This window comes from Chlorocebus sabaeus, chromosome X (assembly GCF_047675955.1).
Source record: "Chlorocebus sabaeus isolate Y175 chromosome X, mChlSab1.0.hap1, whole genome shotgun sequence".
NCBI classification, from domain to species: domain Eukaryota; kingdom Metazoa; phylum Chordata; class Mammalia; order Primates; family Cercopithecidae; genus Chlorocebus; species Chlorocebus sabaeus.
Genome location: NC_132933.1, coordinates 1,141,423 through 1,156,851, shown reverse-complemented (window position 1 = coordinate 1,156,851; position 15,429 = coordinate 1,141,423). Strand labels below are relative to the sequence as shown.

The 15,429-nt window shown below is 40.9% G+C and overlaps 1 protein-coding gene and 1 pseudogene across 2 annotated transcripts in view; one reads left to right on the top strand and one right to left on the bottom strand.

Moving 5' to 3' along the window:
- The first annotated feature begins 3,250 nt into the window (after positions 1–3,250).
- Positions 3,251–4,257, top strand: LOC103232840 (ATP-binding cassette sub-family F member 2 pseudogene; annotated as a pseudogene).
- A 940-nt stretch (positions 4,258–5,197) lies between these two features.
- The window catches only part of GAB3 (GRB2 associated binding protein 3), a 77,441-nt gene continuing 67,209 nt past the window's right edge, over positions 5,198–15,429 (bottom strand). For both annotated transcript variants that reach the window (XM_007993177.3, XM_007993179.3), the window contains exons 9-10: positions 10,211–10,327; positions 5,198–8,631 (exon numbers count right to left, since the gene is read on the bottom strand). In XM_007993177.3, the coding sequence (XP_007991368.2) occupies positions 8,515–8,631; positions 10,211–10,327 (234 nt within the window). In that variant the 3' untranslated portion in view covers positions 5,198–8,514. The remainder of the gene's footprint in view (positions 8,632–10,210; positions 10,328–15,429) is intronic.

Here is a 15,429-nt window from a genome sequence, read left to right as displayed (position 1 = left end):
TAAAAAAAAAAGAAAGGGGGGAGGGAAGGAGGAAAGAAGGAAGGAAGGAAGGAAGGAAGGAAGGAAGGAAGGAAGGAAGGAAGGAAGGAAGGAAGGAAGGGACTTTTTTCCATGAGTGTATCATCTGGATGACTGTGTATGCTGTCCGTTCAGCAGTTCTTGAGGTTTTTTTTAAATTGTAGTAAAAAAAAAAAAAAAAACACATAACCTAAAAGGTGTCAGGTTGACCATTTTTATGTGTACAGTTTAGTAGTGTTAAGTATATTCTATCGGGCACACTTGCAGTCAGTGGACAGAACGTGCGATGCTTTGCTGCTCTCATGGAATTGAGAACTTTTGTGCTTTGTCCTCTGAAACACAGATAAAGCACTTCATAGTCCTGCTGCAGAGTCCACTGTATCTGTGACACCTGAGAGAAAACATCTGGCCATAAGTTTATTGAGTCTGCTATTTGCATCTCTATTAGCTAAGGTAGGGTTTCTCAAACTGTTGATGGAGACACGTGGGAGGGGAAAGGGAATGAAATCCATGTAGTGGGTTGCAGTATGAGTATGTGTGTGTGTCTTGACAGAGGGACAGACTGGAACTACAGGGAATTGTTTCACCTGTTTGTTTATAAAGGCAATTACATCGGAGCTGAGGAGGGCATCTTCACTTTCACAGTCATTCTCTTGATATCCTGGTCTAATCCCATGGATAAATTGTGTGTGTGTGTGTGTGTGTGTGCGCGCATGCGTGCGTACTGACTCATGTTGAGACATAAATTATACACAGCCTCTCTGACCCACTAAATATTACCACTTGTTATTTATAATGAAAGTTAGATATTATGTTAAATGTGCACATGGGCATGTGTGTGTGTATAAATTATGTCCCTAGACTCCAAGACACACTCCACACTCGTAGATCCAACTGCCTATCCTGACATCTGCAATTGCTTGAGAGATAAAATTAACACTCCAAAACTGAACCTCTAATCTTTCCCCACTTCCAACTCTTCTACACAGTGATTAATGACAGCTGTTCAGATCAAAAATAATATGCTGAATTCTTAGACTTCTCTCTTGGCCACACATCCCTTATACCATCTATTAGCAGATCCTTAAATTCACCTGTCAATAAAGCTGGCCTTGATAATATCTGCCACATAGTGAGGATTTCATCAGCTATAACATGCAAAGCATTTAAAATAATATCTAATTTCCATTAAAAATAACAAGTGGTAATATTTTGTGGGTCAGATCCTGTTGTAGATGTATCACCTCTTTTATGTCATCTAACAACAACCATGACTCAATAATCTCTAGGTATATTAGGGGCTGTTACAACCCTCATTTTGCAGTTGGAAAACCTCAAGGGGCACATGCATGTGAGTGGGCATGCTCTCTCTCACACACATGCACTCAAACTGAGGCATAGGAAGGTTGCACAGTGTCATGAGTCACTAGGAAATGCAGCTATAGGACTCTGCAGCTTTTGCATATACTAAAAATAATTATCTGCTTGGAAATCCAAGAGAATACTCCCATCCAGTTGCTTAGGTGAAAAACCCTGGAGTCATTCTTGACTCCTTTCTTATTCTCATCACCCACATGCAATCCCTCTGCAAATTCTGTCATTCTGTCTAAGCTATCCAAGATCCAACCACATCGCACCACTTCCACTGCTGCCACTCTGGTCTGAGCTACAACCACCTCTTGCCTATCTGAGTGCAATAACCTCCTACCTGGTCTCCCTATTCTAATCTTAATCTTCTTATAATATATTCTCTACAGTGATCCTTTCAAGTCATTAAGTCCAATCACATGTCTCCCCTACTCAATTCCCTTCACTGGTTTCCTTCTCACTCAGAAGATAAGATAAAATCCTTATAAGGGCCAATAAGGCCTTACATTGTAATCTGTGAATCCTCCATTACCTCTCCACCTTCTCTGCTATACTCTCTTACAAACTCCATACCAGCCACCCTGGTGTTGCAGCTGTACCTTCAATATTCCAGGGTTTCTGCTGAATGAGGGCTTTTGCACACTCTGCTCTCTCTGCCTTTGGTGCTCTCTCAAATCTAGCTCATGGTTAGCTCCTTTATCTCCTTTAAATCTTCTCGATTTTCATCTCCTCACCCTACTTCATCATGTAACTGCACCCCTCACAGACCAATTCACTGCCCTTTTCTTTTTGCCCATACTGCTTGCCACCTTCTAAAATACAGTATAATGTACAAATTTGTTTTGTATTTCCTGTCTCACCTCTGTCTTCGGTTGATGGTCTAGTAAGTGTTGCGACATAACAAACCACCCCTAAACTTAGCGACTCAAAACAATGATGATCATTTGCATCTCCAGTTTGGGCAGCCACTGGGAGTAAGGCTCATGTCCGCTCCATGTGGCAGCAGCTAGGGTGGCTAAACCGAAGGCTGAAGGAATCTGCTTCCAAGATGTCTTACACAGGAAGGGGACAATTTTGTGCTGGCTGCCAGCTGGTAACACTCAGAAGAGTCTGAGGGCCAAGCGACTTGGTTCCTTTCCATGTGGCCTGTGCTTCCTCACAGCATAATGGCTGGATTCCAAGGAGATATATATATATATATATATATATATATATATATATATATATCAGGTGGAAGATGTATCATCGTGTATGACCTGGCCCCAGAAGTCAGAGTCCCCTCTGCTGTACACCATTGGCCACAGCATCACTACCCAAGTTCTACTGGATGGGACATAGACTCCATCTCTTAATGGGGAGTGGCTAGATGCTGAAAGAGCAAGCAAGACAGAAAATATTGTTGCAACCATTTTTCAAGAAGGCAATGTATGAAAGTTGGACACCCCAAAGGCTGAGAAACCCTAGTGGGGAAAGCAGAGCAAAGAAGAATCATCCAAGCAAGTGTGCAATCCCAGAGGGAGGAAAGATTCAGCCAGGTTCCACAGGGTAGGGAGAGTGAATTCCGAGCCATTTCCAGCTTTCTGCTCTTGCAGGTAAAGCAGCTCCAAGAGCTGAGGGGCTATCCTCTGAGAAGGAGCTCCAGGGGTGTAGGCTTCAGAAGGAAGAGCACATGGAATCAGAGAAAGGGGTGCCAGAGGACTTGGGCAGGGCACCAACACTGCCCACCACATCCTGCCAGAATAGAAGCTTAAGGAAAGACATATTTGTTTCACTCATTCTTATATACCCAGCACCAATAAGAATACCTCTTATGTAGCAGGTGATCATTAAATATTTGTTGAACTGAATGGAATTGTCAATGGAGATGAGGGCCTCGTGGATCTTACATGGACTAGGTTTCACACCTGCCACGCAGCACAAGAAGCTAAAAGACTTCAGTGGCAGCTGGAGGATGAGGCTTGCCCTTGCCAGAGCCCTCTTTATTTGGCCCTTCATGCTGCTCCTGGATGAGCCCACCAACCACCTGGACCTAGATGCTTGCATGTGGTTGGAGGAAGAACTAAAAACTTTTAAGCGCATCTTGGTCCTCGTCTCCTATTCCCAGGATTTCTGAGTGGTGTCTGTACCAACATCATTCATATGCACAACAAGAAACTGAAGTATTATACGGGTAATTATGATCAGTATGTGAAGACGCGGCTAGAGCTGGAGGAGAACCAGATGAAGAGGTTTCACTGGGAGCAAGATCAGATTGCACACATGAAGAACTACATTGTGAGGTTTGTCATGGCAGTGCCAAGCTGGCCCAGCAGGCCCAGAACAAGGAGAAGACGCTACAGAAAATGATGGCATCAGCACTGACAGAGAGGGTCGTGAGCGATAAGACACTGTCATTTTATTTCCCACCATGTGGCAAGATCCCTCCACCTGTCATTATGGTGCAAAATGTGAGCTTCAAGTATACAAAAGTAGGCCTTGCATCTACAATAATCTAGAATTCGGAATTGACCGTGACACACGAGTGGCTCTGGTAGGGCCCAATGGAGCAGGGAAGTCAACTCTTCTGAAGCTGCTAACTGGAGAGTTACTACCCACAGATGGCATGATCTGAAAACACTGTCATGTCAAGATAGGGCATTACCATCAGCATTTACAAGAACAGCTGGACTTAGATCTCTTGCCTCTCAGGTCAGGAGCTCCATCTGGGAACTAACAGCTGCTACCCTGACCAGCTGCTCAGGACAGGACCCTGGGGCTACACTCCTGCATTGCTGCAATACTGCTCCCCCAGCCTCTCCCCTGCCCCTCAACCTGCCTTAGCTGCACTCTCTTATCTACAGCTGGACAGTACCTGTTTCCTGTCCTCCTTCCAGTTACGTCTGTCCATGTCTGGACTCGGCTGGCCATTCCCTCCAGCCCCTTGCCGGTTACCTTACTCTGAGTGTGATACAGTCAGAGGCACCTGCAGGTTAGCCCAAGGGCCCAAGCCCTGGATTTGGCCCGCGGAGGAGCTTAGGATCCTCATTTTCTGGGTTTTGGTGATGTTGGAGGAGTACCCCCAGCCCACCGCCCCGATTCCTTTTTGCTTCTGGTTTGGAGCTCTGGACCAGGACCTTCGTCCTGGTCAGTTTTTAAATAATTATTTAACTGTGTGACTTTTAGACCTGCGTGACATCTACAAAGTGCCCAATAAAGAAAGAGGAAGCCAGAACAAAACAAAACAAAACAAAACTAAGTAAAATAGAGATTTTTGACCATGAAACGAAGACAGTGCTTTACAAGCAAACAGTGCTTACAAGCAAAACGGCTCCCCTAAAGCAGAGGGAACACGTAGAGTTTATTGTTCTGCCTTTCCCACTGAGGTCTGCTTGGAATCTGTGTTTATGTGTGGCGGCAGAGTGGGGTCAAGATTCATTTTATCCATCTGGATCATTTTGTCCACCTGATCACCCTGCACAGCCATCCAGTCCCTGTGGCTCTCCAGCGTCCATGTATGTGAGGGTCTGAGTCTCTCAGACTTTTTTTGTGGGTCGGAGACTTGGTCTGGAGTGTGTGTGTAGGAAAAAAGTGTTCATGATTGGCCTCGTACTTCACCGGGGTGAGGCATTTAATGTGGCTTTTTGTCCTTTCTCTCTGACCCAGGATCCCCCAGGCCTGTTCTCTCTATGCCTTTGGTCTGTTTCCCCCAAATCTGAGCCCGTCCCCTCCCTACTTTGTTTGTCCCTTCCTTGCTTCATGGCCTCGAGATGCCACCGACCTAGCACCCAGGGCATCTGGGAGACTCGGCTATGGAGAAAAGGGAGGTGGTGGCAAAAGAGACGCCTGCCGAGGATAGGCAGGCCTAGGGCAGTTGCCTTCTCATGCAAGTAATCATGAAGGTCATGTTATACATGGTGTCAGGGAGAGCAGCTGATTTTAGTGTCAATTATAAAAGCTAGTTTCCAACGAAGAAATAAAGAAAATGACAAGATATGGTTTGGCTGAGCCGAAGCAGTACTGATTACAGACACCTGCTCAACTGTTTGCAGTGAAATAACACGCACGTGAGTCAGGTTAAGTTTGTTGTACTTCAACGTAAAAGTGGTTATGAAGTCCATTTTCAAATATTCAGCTTTTAAAACATGATCCTTATTTATATTGGATGTCATCACTTAAATAAAAAAGAACTTAAGTCACAATTCCTCCTTATAAGACTTTTATTAACACCAGAAATGAAACAGTAAAAACAAAATGAATTTGAAAAATCAGTGTGATTGGGGGTGCAGAGATGGTATGAACAGGGACTGAGGAAAAAGCCAGGTCTGAGGACAGCCTTCAGCCTTCAGGTTCAACTTGGAACTTTTAAAGGTCATGATTCAGCTGATCCTGTGAAGTGGACTGTGCGGTGGGCAGGTCGCTTCGTGCCTTTAGAGCCAGGCTGTGTGCTGGACCTCAAGGCTCTTCCTTCCCCAAGGAAAGCTTAACTCCCAGTGCTCCTGGGTTTGTCACCTTCTGGACTTGCAGGCTTGAGACCCTTGGGTCCCCTGTCCTGCACTGGACAACTCCTGACTGGGAGGAATTTTCTAACGCGATGAGACAGAAGAAAATGAAACAAAAAGGAACTACAGAAAACAAAGTGGGGTTAATTGCTGCATTGCCCTGTTATGCTGATTCCCACATCTTGTAGGTCTCTGGGATCATTTCTGTAACAAACATCAGGCCCTTGGTCAGAAACATAGCTCTCTCTCACACACACACATCGATCATCTCCACCAAAACCAATATTTTGACTTATGGTACCTTTGCTGGTGTCAGCTCAAAAACTACCTGTACTTTGTTTCCTTGAATCATTATGCTTTTGCATAGCCATCCTCTAACAGTCATCAAAGCAGGACACAATTGCATACACTCTGGAAATGAGGGGTGAGTCACCATTTTCAAAATTAAAATTTTAAAATTCTGACCCCTATCACCTTCCATACCTTTAATGCAGAGAATGCCTATTCAGAGCATTCCATTTTTCAGTAATTACATCCAAACAGGTCACACTACCCATGTGTGTATTTCTTCATGCTATAAATACGTTTCTGGAAATGTTTTGTAGAAACAGATTTCTTTTCTTTTTGGGGGGGTGTCAATTGAGTGACATTTCACTACTGACATAATTTCAGCTATTCTTTTCTATCTCCAATCTGGTGTGGTTCTTGACACTTGGGCCTACAATTTTTTTCTGCATCAGCCTTTGTCAGATAATCAGTGATCCTAACACAAGTGCTCCACACGTGGGAACTGGCAGTTTGAAGCCCTGGTTTCTTGCCTGAGTCTCTTTGCAAGTCACATGGGGAAGAAGGCAGCTCCTCACCGGCTTTGGCTGTGTGTGGTGATGCAGAGCTGGCTGTGGGGCTTAGGGAGTGGGGAGACCTCTCCTTGCTCTGTCCAGGCTCACTAAGGACTCTGAACTCAGTTAAAATACTTAGAAACTTTCCCCCACTTTGTCCAAGGAAGAAAATAATGTCACCAGAACCTGCTTCTTTGAAAATCAATATGGCTTCTTTGAAAATCAAAATGACTTCTTGTATGGTCTGAAAAAAGAAGACTTTGGCATTTACTTACCTGTGGGGTGATTGGAAACCCTGAAATCCTGTAGCAAAGTCTACAACTGCCCCAACTGCACTGACTATCATGGGCCTGACTGCCAATTTGATCTATCCTCATAAAGAAGACAAAATCTCAGTCAGAATGCAGGACCAGTATCTGTTTAGTTTCCAGCTGTAGGTGCTCAGAAGGATCAAGAACAGACATTAAATAACACTTCATGCCCAACTAACACCTTCATTCTGGGTGTCCTGGACCCCAGGACCTGTAAAGGAAGGGGTGACATGACACCCTCATTATAAAGTGGGAGTGTTTGTACTCTCAGTACCTAGTTACTTCTCAAGCAGAGGGGAGCAATTGGCTGGGAAACCTAAGAATGGAATTCATAGGTTTTTCCTGGTCATTTTTCTCTATCACTCCAAAGCTTGGGCCCATTATAGGATAGCCAGGGACAACCTACGCCTTCCCCAAGGTGGTAAAAATTCCTCTGCTAGCATTAGCCAGCTCACAGGGAAACACACTGCATAGGGGACCATGAGAATGGCCTTCAGATTGACCATCAGTAGGTATTTCTAATCGTAACTACTGATGATAGAGTTCCAGTTGAACATCGCACGAAGAAACCCTCACTTGACATGCACACCTTTCAAGTATCAAAACTGTTCAGATCCCTACACATTTTGTGTCTGCAGGTGTTTCCCACATGTCTCCAAGGCTCACCCAATTAATCCATTTTGTCAAAATCCTCAGAGGAAGTATGAGGTAGAGGAATGAGTTTGCAATTGGCAGCCTGGACAACTGTATTCTAAGCCGGACTCTGGGTCTTGGCTTTGTGATAATCTTGGGCAAAGCATTCCCTCCTCTAGTTCTCAGTGTTCTTTTCTTCAAAGTGGCATCAACAGTCTCTTCCATGCCTATCTTCCAAGGTCTTTCAGAGAAGACATGAGACGGTGCATGGGAAAAGGCCAAGTGCAGCAGAATACCTGGCTACAGGTAGCTGCTTAATTGCAATGTCCTTAGAGCCACCAGTGTCATCTGATATACTTATCTCAGAGCCTGAGATCCATTGCCCCTGTCACTTGTCTTTCTTTGGGGATTGACATGACTAGTCTGCTGAAGTCCTTGGAGTAAGATTTTGCCACCATCACTGGGCTTGATCTCCTCAACTGTCTTCAGAGGCTGGAACAAGATGGGCTCCAGAGGCCCCTTTGCTAGGATAATTTATCATTCTCATTGAAGCACAGGAGACAGGTCAGAATTTCAGGTATTGGAGTCAAACAATAAAATCCTGTTGGTCACAACACTCACTCCAATCTTTGCTCCGATAAGACAGGGAGGAGGCTAGATTCTCTCAGAGCCCCCTCAGGAAGGGAACTGCTTCCTTCTTTTGTTCCTTCAATGTATAAAGAGGTCTTCTTTCCTAAAGGTTCTGGCCAAGACCTTGAAAACTACACAGTCTCTCTTGGTTTTGACCTGTGTTGACCATCAGTGTGTTTTTAGTTGAAAAGAAAAAAATAGAAAAAACTCAAACTGAGCCCCAAGTTTCCCTGTTTCTCATACTTTGGATTGCCTCTCATCCGTCCACTCCTGTTTTGTGCTCTGGAGAGCCTGTGTCTTCTGCTCATCCACTTGGACATAGTCTACTCTTTGTTCTTCTGAAAGGAGAAGTTTCTGAAGAAGGAGAACAAAAAGGTTTTCATTACATCTAACTTAAAATGTCAGGAAAATGTTTACCCTTTTGTATTAAATTACATTGTTAAATATTTGTTGCCCTTTTCTTTGTGTGGAAGCTTTATACTTTGTATATGCGCGTGTGTGTGCACAAACACGCGTTGCTTCCCTCAACTTTGCTCTAGCCACTTGACTTGCTTTGACCAATATAATGTAAGTGGAAGTGACATGGCCTGGCATGGTGGCATGTGCCTGTAATCCCAGCACTTTGGGTAAGAAATACCTGAGACTGGGTAATTTATAAAGGAATCTTTATAATTGGGTATTTCTTCATAGCAGCATGAGAATGGACTAATACACAGGCCAAGGCAGGAGGATCACTTGAGCCCAGGAGATCAAGATCATTTTTTATTAAAAAGATAAAAAACAGCTGTGGGTGATGGTGTGCAACTGTAGTCCCAGCTACTTGGGAGGCTGAGATGGGAGGATACCTTGAGCCCAGGAGATCGAGGCTGCAGTGAGCTATGACCATGCCACTGCACTCCAGCCTGAGTGACAGAGTGAGATCTTGTCTCATGAAAATAAAACAACAATAACAAAAAGGAAGTGACATGTTCCAATCCTAAGGAGAAAAGAGGTATTCTGTGATTCTGCAATCTCTCTTTTTCCTCTGCCAGGAGGCCAGCACACTTCAGATGGGGGCTGCTTCTCTTGCCTGGGCCCTGGACTGGAACACAAAGGCTCTGGCCTGCAATAAAAGAGCCTTTGTGTTGAAAGTAGATGAGATTTGGGGGTTGTTTGCTTTGAGTGCATAGTCTACCAAAACTGACTAATGCTCCTTTTATACTTATTGCTCCCACCCTTCTTAACAGCTTTTCTCCAGTCTCATATCAGGTTTTTGGAATGATATTAAAAGTAGAAAAGAAGTAGGAGTTACCTCAGCAAAAGAGTAGGAAAGTCCTCCATTGTTTCCCATGCACTCATTCCTTACGCTGTACAGTGGGTGATACTAGTTCACAGCTATGATGACTTACATGTATTAACTCAATTAATCCTCACAACAGTCCTTGACATAAGTGTTGTCATTTCTGATTTCCATTTTTCAGATGAGAATTCTACCCAAAGGGGTAGCTGCCCAACTTGGCATTCAAGGCCCCTTACTAAGGGGTTCCACTTCCAACTTACAGTTCTTTCCATTGCTCCCTCAAGTCTAACCAAACTAGGCTGTTACTTGTTCCCCAAACAGGATGTTCCTACACCTGGAGGGTCCTCTACCTCACCCTCATTTCTGCCTGAGACATTTTTCTATAAACTTTATGGTCCAAATTTTGAAGTGTGAATATCACATCTATTTGTGTGTATATGTGTACATATACACACAAAGAACACACCCTAGAAGGAAATACACCAAGATTTCATTCTGTCTGGGAGATGGGATTAGGGCCGATTTTAATATTCCTCATTATACTTGTCTGCATTTTTCACACTTTCTAAGGAGAATATGCATGATTTGATCATCAGAAAAGTCTAAGCAGAAATGGAATCACCTGGGGATTCTCAGACGCAAAGCCCTTCCTACCTGCTGCATGGGGGCTGGTGATGCTGAATTGAAGTCCAGGGCCAAATAATCTAGGCTGAATTTCTTTGTCCACATAAGAGCACCACTGCTCAGGGAACTGGTTGTTCGGTGCTCCTCCTAGGAACCAACATCGCAGGAGTCAGGTTAATGATGTCTATCTGGGTTGCTCAAGGGAAGGAGGGCAAGTTGTGGTTTCACCCAAGCAGATGCCGTCATATCGTAACAGAATAGTCTGATGAGACCTGAGTCAATCAGCCTGCATATCTGAGTGAGAACTGTAATTTCAAACAGAATATAGCCAATCTGGCCTTCACAATGAAACTATACCATTATTCACTATGGGAACAGTATGCCAAAATTCACTCAAAAAGGAATTTACTTCACGAATCTGACAGGCCTGTGATACTTTAGAGATTAAACCCTGACGAGATCAACTATACATATTAAGTTCTCGTGAAGGCATCCCAAATGCATTTAAATATAATTTGCACAATACAGTTATAACACAGATGAAACTCAGGGCCCAGCTTCAGAAGTGAAATGCTACCGATCTATATCTTTGAAGCTGTTTCCCCTCTACCATCTTTCCTTCTCCTCCCAAGAGGTAAAGCACTATCTTGAATTTTGTGCTTACCACTCCTTTTACTTTTAAATATAGTTTTATGAGTATACAAGTATCCTTAAATAACAGACTATTTCCTTTCACCTGTTTTTGAATGTCATATCAACAGAATCACATTGTATACATTTTGGGTGGCTTCAGTTTTGTATTCAATATTAGGTACTCCATATTCACTTGTGTCGATGGATTAGCCCTATTTCACTCATTTGCACTGGGTCAGATATTCCATTGTACGACTTATTTAACCATTCTGCCATCAAAGGATATTTGAGTTGCTCCCAGTTTGGGGGCTATTACAAGCAATGCTGCCATGGACATTCATGCACCTGTGGGAGAAATTCCAGGGCATTTACTTGGGAATAGAATCACTGGGTTATAGAATATGAGCATCTTCAACTTTACTAAACATAACCAAACTATTTTCCAGAGTGAACCAATCTACACGTGTACCATCCTGGTCAACATTTGGTATTGTCAGACGTTTTAACATTTTTCCTACCTAAGACAGGTAAAATGGTATCTTACTGTGGTTTGATTTTCCACTCCCCTGATTATTAATTAGTATGAGTACCTGTTCATATGTTGAAAGGTCATTTATTTCTCCTCTGTGAATTGCCTGTTTGGGTTTTTTTTTGTTTTTTTTTGTTTTTTTTTTTTGCCTTGTTTCTGGTTAATTTTTGTATTGAATTATTTGTCTATTTTTCTTACTTACCCTGAGTACTTTTTCCTATGCCCTGGAGAGTAATCATTTGCTATCATGTATGTTACAGATAGCTCATCACAGTCTAGCTTCTTGTCTTTTCATTTCTTTTTATGGGATTTATTTTAACTAAGAAATACTTTTAATGTAATATGTCAATCTTTTCCTGCATGGCTTGCACTTGCATTATGTTTAAGGAATCCTGCCCTATGCTGAGGTCATAATTTATTTATCTATATTTTTTCCTGAAATTATAAAGTTTTGTAATAATTTGCTCCATGTTTAAGCAATAATCTCACTTGAACTCATTTTAATATTGTATATGGTGATGCAATAGAAATAAAATTCATTCCATTTTTGTTGTTGTTTTTACTCAACATGGATAACCTAGTTTCCCCCAGAATCAGCTTCAAAGTTCCTCAAAAATCTCTGTTAGGGAATTGGTAAGGTAATGTCTTTAATATTTGAGTCTTCCTATTCAGGAACATGGTCTACTTTTCCACTTATTTCATTCTCCTTAATGTCTTCTGATAAATTTTAATAATTTTCTCCACAATATTTTTTGTTAGATTTATCCCTAAATACCTACAGTTTGTTGTTACTATAAATGGTAAGTTTTGTTTAAATTCTTTTTTCTGTTTGTTACCATTATATAGACATCCAACTGGATTGTGTATATTGACTTTATATCCATCAATCTTGATATCTTTTATTAATTGTAATTATTTATTTTACTAACTTAGTAATTCTAATTATTTCTAAGTAGATTATTTCGAGTTATCACTCATATAAGCAGATTATTTTGAGTTATCACTTCATCTATGAATAATCACTGTTTGTCTTCTTCCTTCCTTTCTCATTCTTACTCATTTTGTTTCTTTAGGAGATATTTTTAGTGTTTAACCACTGAGTATGATATCTACTATAGGTTCTATAAGATTCATTTTTCATTTATTATGACGTTAAAGAAAATTCCTCTATTCCTTGTTTACTAATAGATGTTTTCATGAATAGATGAGTTCTATCAAATGCTTTTTCTGTATCTAGTAAGATAATATATCATTTTTCTCCTTTAATCTGTTAATGTGCTTGGTTGACTTAATAGATATTCCTGGTTTATGGCTGTAATAGCTCATCTCCCTGAGAATATTGGTAATAATAGAGTTTTAAAAAGGCTTTTCCTAGCCGGACACAGTGGCTCATGCCTTTAATCCCAGCACTTTGGGAGGCCAAGGTGAGCGGATCACTTGAGGTCAGAAGTTCAAGACCAGCCTGGCCAACATGGTGAAACCCTGTCTCTACTAAAAATACAAAATCAGCCAGGCATGGTGGTGTGCACATGGAATCCTAGCTATTCGGGAGGCTGAGGCAGGAGAATCACTTGAACTTGGGAGGCAGAGGTTGCGGTGAGCCGAGATCACCCCACTGTACTCCAACCTGGGCGACAGAACAAGACTCCACCTCACAAAAAAATAAAATAATAAATAAATAAAAAGGTCTTTCCTTCTGGCATAGTTCTTATTTCGTCTAACCTGTTTTGGTCTCAATCTTTCATGCTAGAGTTCTCCTGAAATGTCACATGAAATCACTGATTGTTGCTTATACTTATGAGCGAAAGACCAAAAAGCTAACATGAAGCTTTGTGTACATGGATGGTGTTTGTCAACTCTGGAGTTTTCTGCAGGGTGATCCCATTGGGTGGTTATCTTAAGTAACCCTCAATATTAGGAACTACATTTTGCCACTTGGGCTGCTCAAATAGCCCAGAGAAATATTTTCTAATATCCAAATTCAATTGTAAAGGTCTGTTTGTCAACATTCTGGAAAAGGGCTTAAGAATGGTTCTCATATCCATTATGCCTATTTACTTAATCACCTTGTTGTTAGTATAGTATTCATGGTCAAATATGTCTAGTATCCCCCAGTGCAGAGATCTTTTGTTTTACTCTCTCCAGAGAGACTGCACTTCAACTTTTCTATGAGATGGGGGATGGAAAGTCACAGTGTTTCACCTCCATGGAGTGAGGGAAGGGATCTTGGAATTTACCTGATGCCTTTGACCACTACTACTTCTTTTACTTTCCCTTCAACCCTACTTCAGAACTACCTACTGTGGACAATTCCTGAATTCTTTGGGTAGTCTGAGTAAAAGTCAAGTTGCTTCTTGCCTGCCTTCCACCACATTTAAGATTTAATTTTTTTTGCAGCAGAGAGGGGTCTTGTAAGTCATTTACTACATATCTACCTGCATTCCAGTTTCCAATATGCTACTGCTATTTTCTTCTCCAATTCTTCATATCTTTGTGGATTTATGCCTTTAACAGATTTCTTTACTGTTATTTTAGAGGGTGTTTGGGGATGGAGAGAAACTGGAGGCTTGTGGTCAATCTTCCATCTGAGGTTCATGTGTCAGTACTTTATTTCTTTTTATGGCTGCATAATACAATGGAATATTATTCATTATATATTATACTACATTTTATTCACACATTCATCAGTTGATGATCATTTCAGTTGTTTTCCCTTTCTGGCTACTCTGAAAAAATGCTTCTACGAACATTTGTGTATGAGTATTTGGTTAGATATACTCTTCTGTGGGATTTTAAAATCTGCATCCATGAGTAACATTGGCCTACAACTTTCTACTTATGTAATTGCTATTTGTTTTATCAAATTATTTTAGCCTCATAAAGTAAGGTGAGCAATATTCTCTTCTCCCATTCCCGGTAGGTGTTTATATAAGATTGAACTTATCTCTTCTTTTTGGTAGAAACTATCTGCAAAGTTTTTTGGGCCTTATGATCCTTTGTAGTACAAACTCTCCTACTGATTCAGTGTCTTTAATAGGTACATAAACGTTCAGGTTTTCTACTTCTACTTGAGTCAATTTCTGGTTTTTTTTAATCCAGAGAATTTGCCTATAACCAAAGTTTTCAAATTTATTGGTACAGAGTTGTTCACAAAAATCTCTTAGGCAGTTAATCTCTCATGTATTTGCAATTATTATCTGTTTTTCATTCTTAATATTACTTACTTGAATTCATATCTTTTTTATTAGTTTTGTTAAATTTTAGTCTTTTTAAAGAGCCAATTACAGCTGTATTGATCCTCTCTGATTTTGTTGTTTATTTTGTTAGTTTCTGTTCTTGCCTTTATTCATTTCACTTTTGTAGGGTTTTTCTAAACTTATTATTATAAAATTTTTCCAGCAATCAGCCAAATTAAAGAAAATATACCCACCATGTATACTCCACTAACATTTTATTATACTAACCTGCTTGTAAGTCTTTGGGCTTGTGGAGGAATGGTACCTTTCATGAATTGTGAGCAACTCTAGCATTATCCCTTGACATATTGCTTCTCTCCTATTTTTCTATAATCTCCTTCAAAAACTCTGACTATACAAATATTTGACCTTCTTATTCTATCTTCCATGTCCCAAATTTCTTTCATATTCTCCATGTTTTTAACTCCTTGTTCTGATTTATTAGTAACTTCTTCATAAATTATCTTCCAGCTCACTAAATCACTCTTTGTGCTTAGTCTGTTTATCTGATCCACTGAGTTTCTAATTTCATTCTTGTTTTTATTTCTACAAGTTGTAAATGGTCTTTTACAATCTACTTGGTCATTTTTAATAGTATCTCATTACTTAATCCAACTTTCAATTTCTCATTTATTTCTTTAAATATAGTAAAACTACTTATTTTATATTCAAAACCCAGTATTTCCAAAAACTGCCTACTTCCACATTTGATTCTATTATTTGTAATTCTTATTAATTTGGGGGGTTGCCGTTTCTCAATATTTTTGGCCCCAGAGATTTCTTTTCCCTTCCCTTCTTGTCAGCTGAGTTTTAGATTTAAAAATGTATCATATTTATAATAAGAGGTGTTT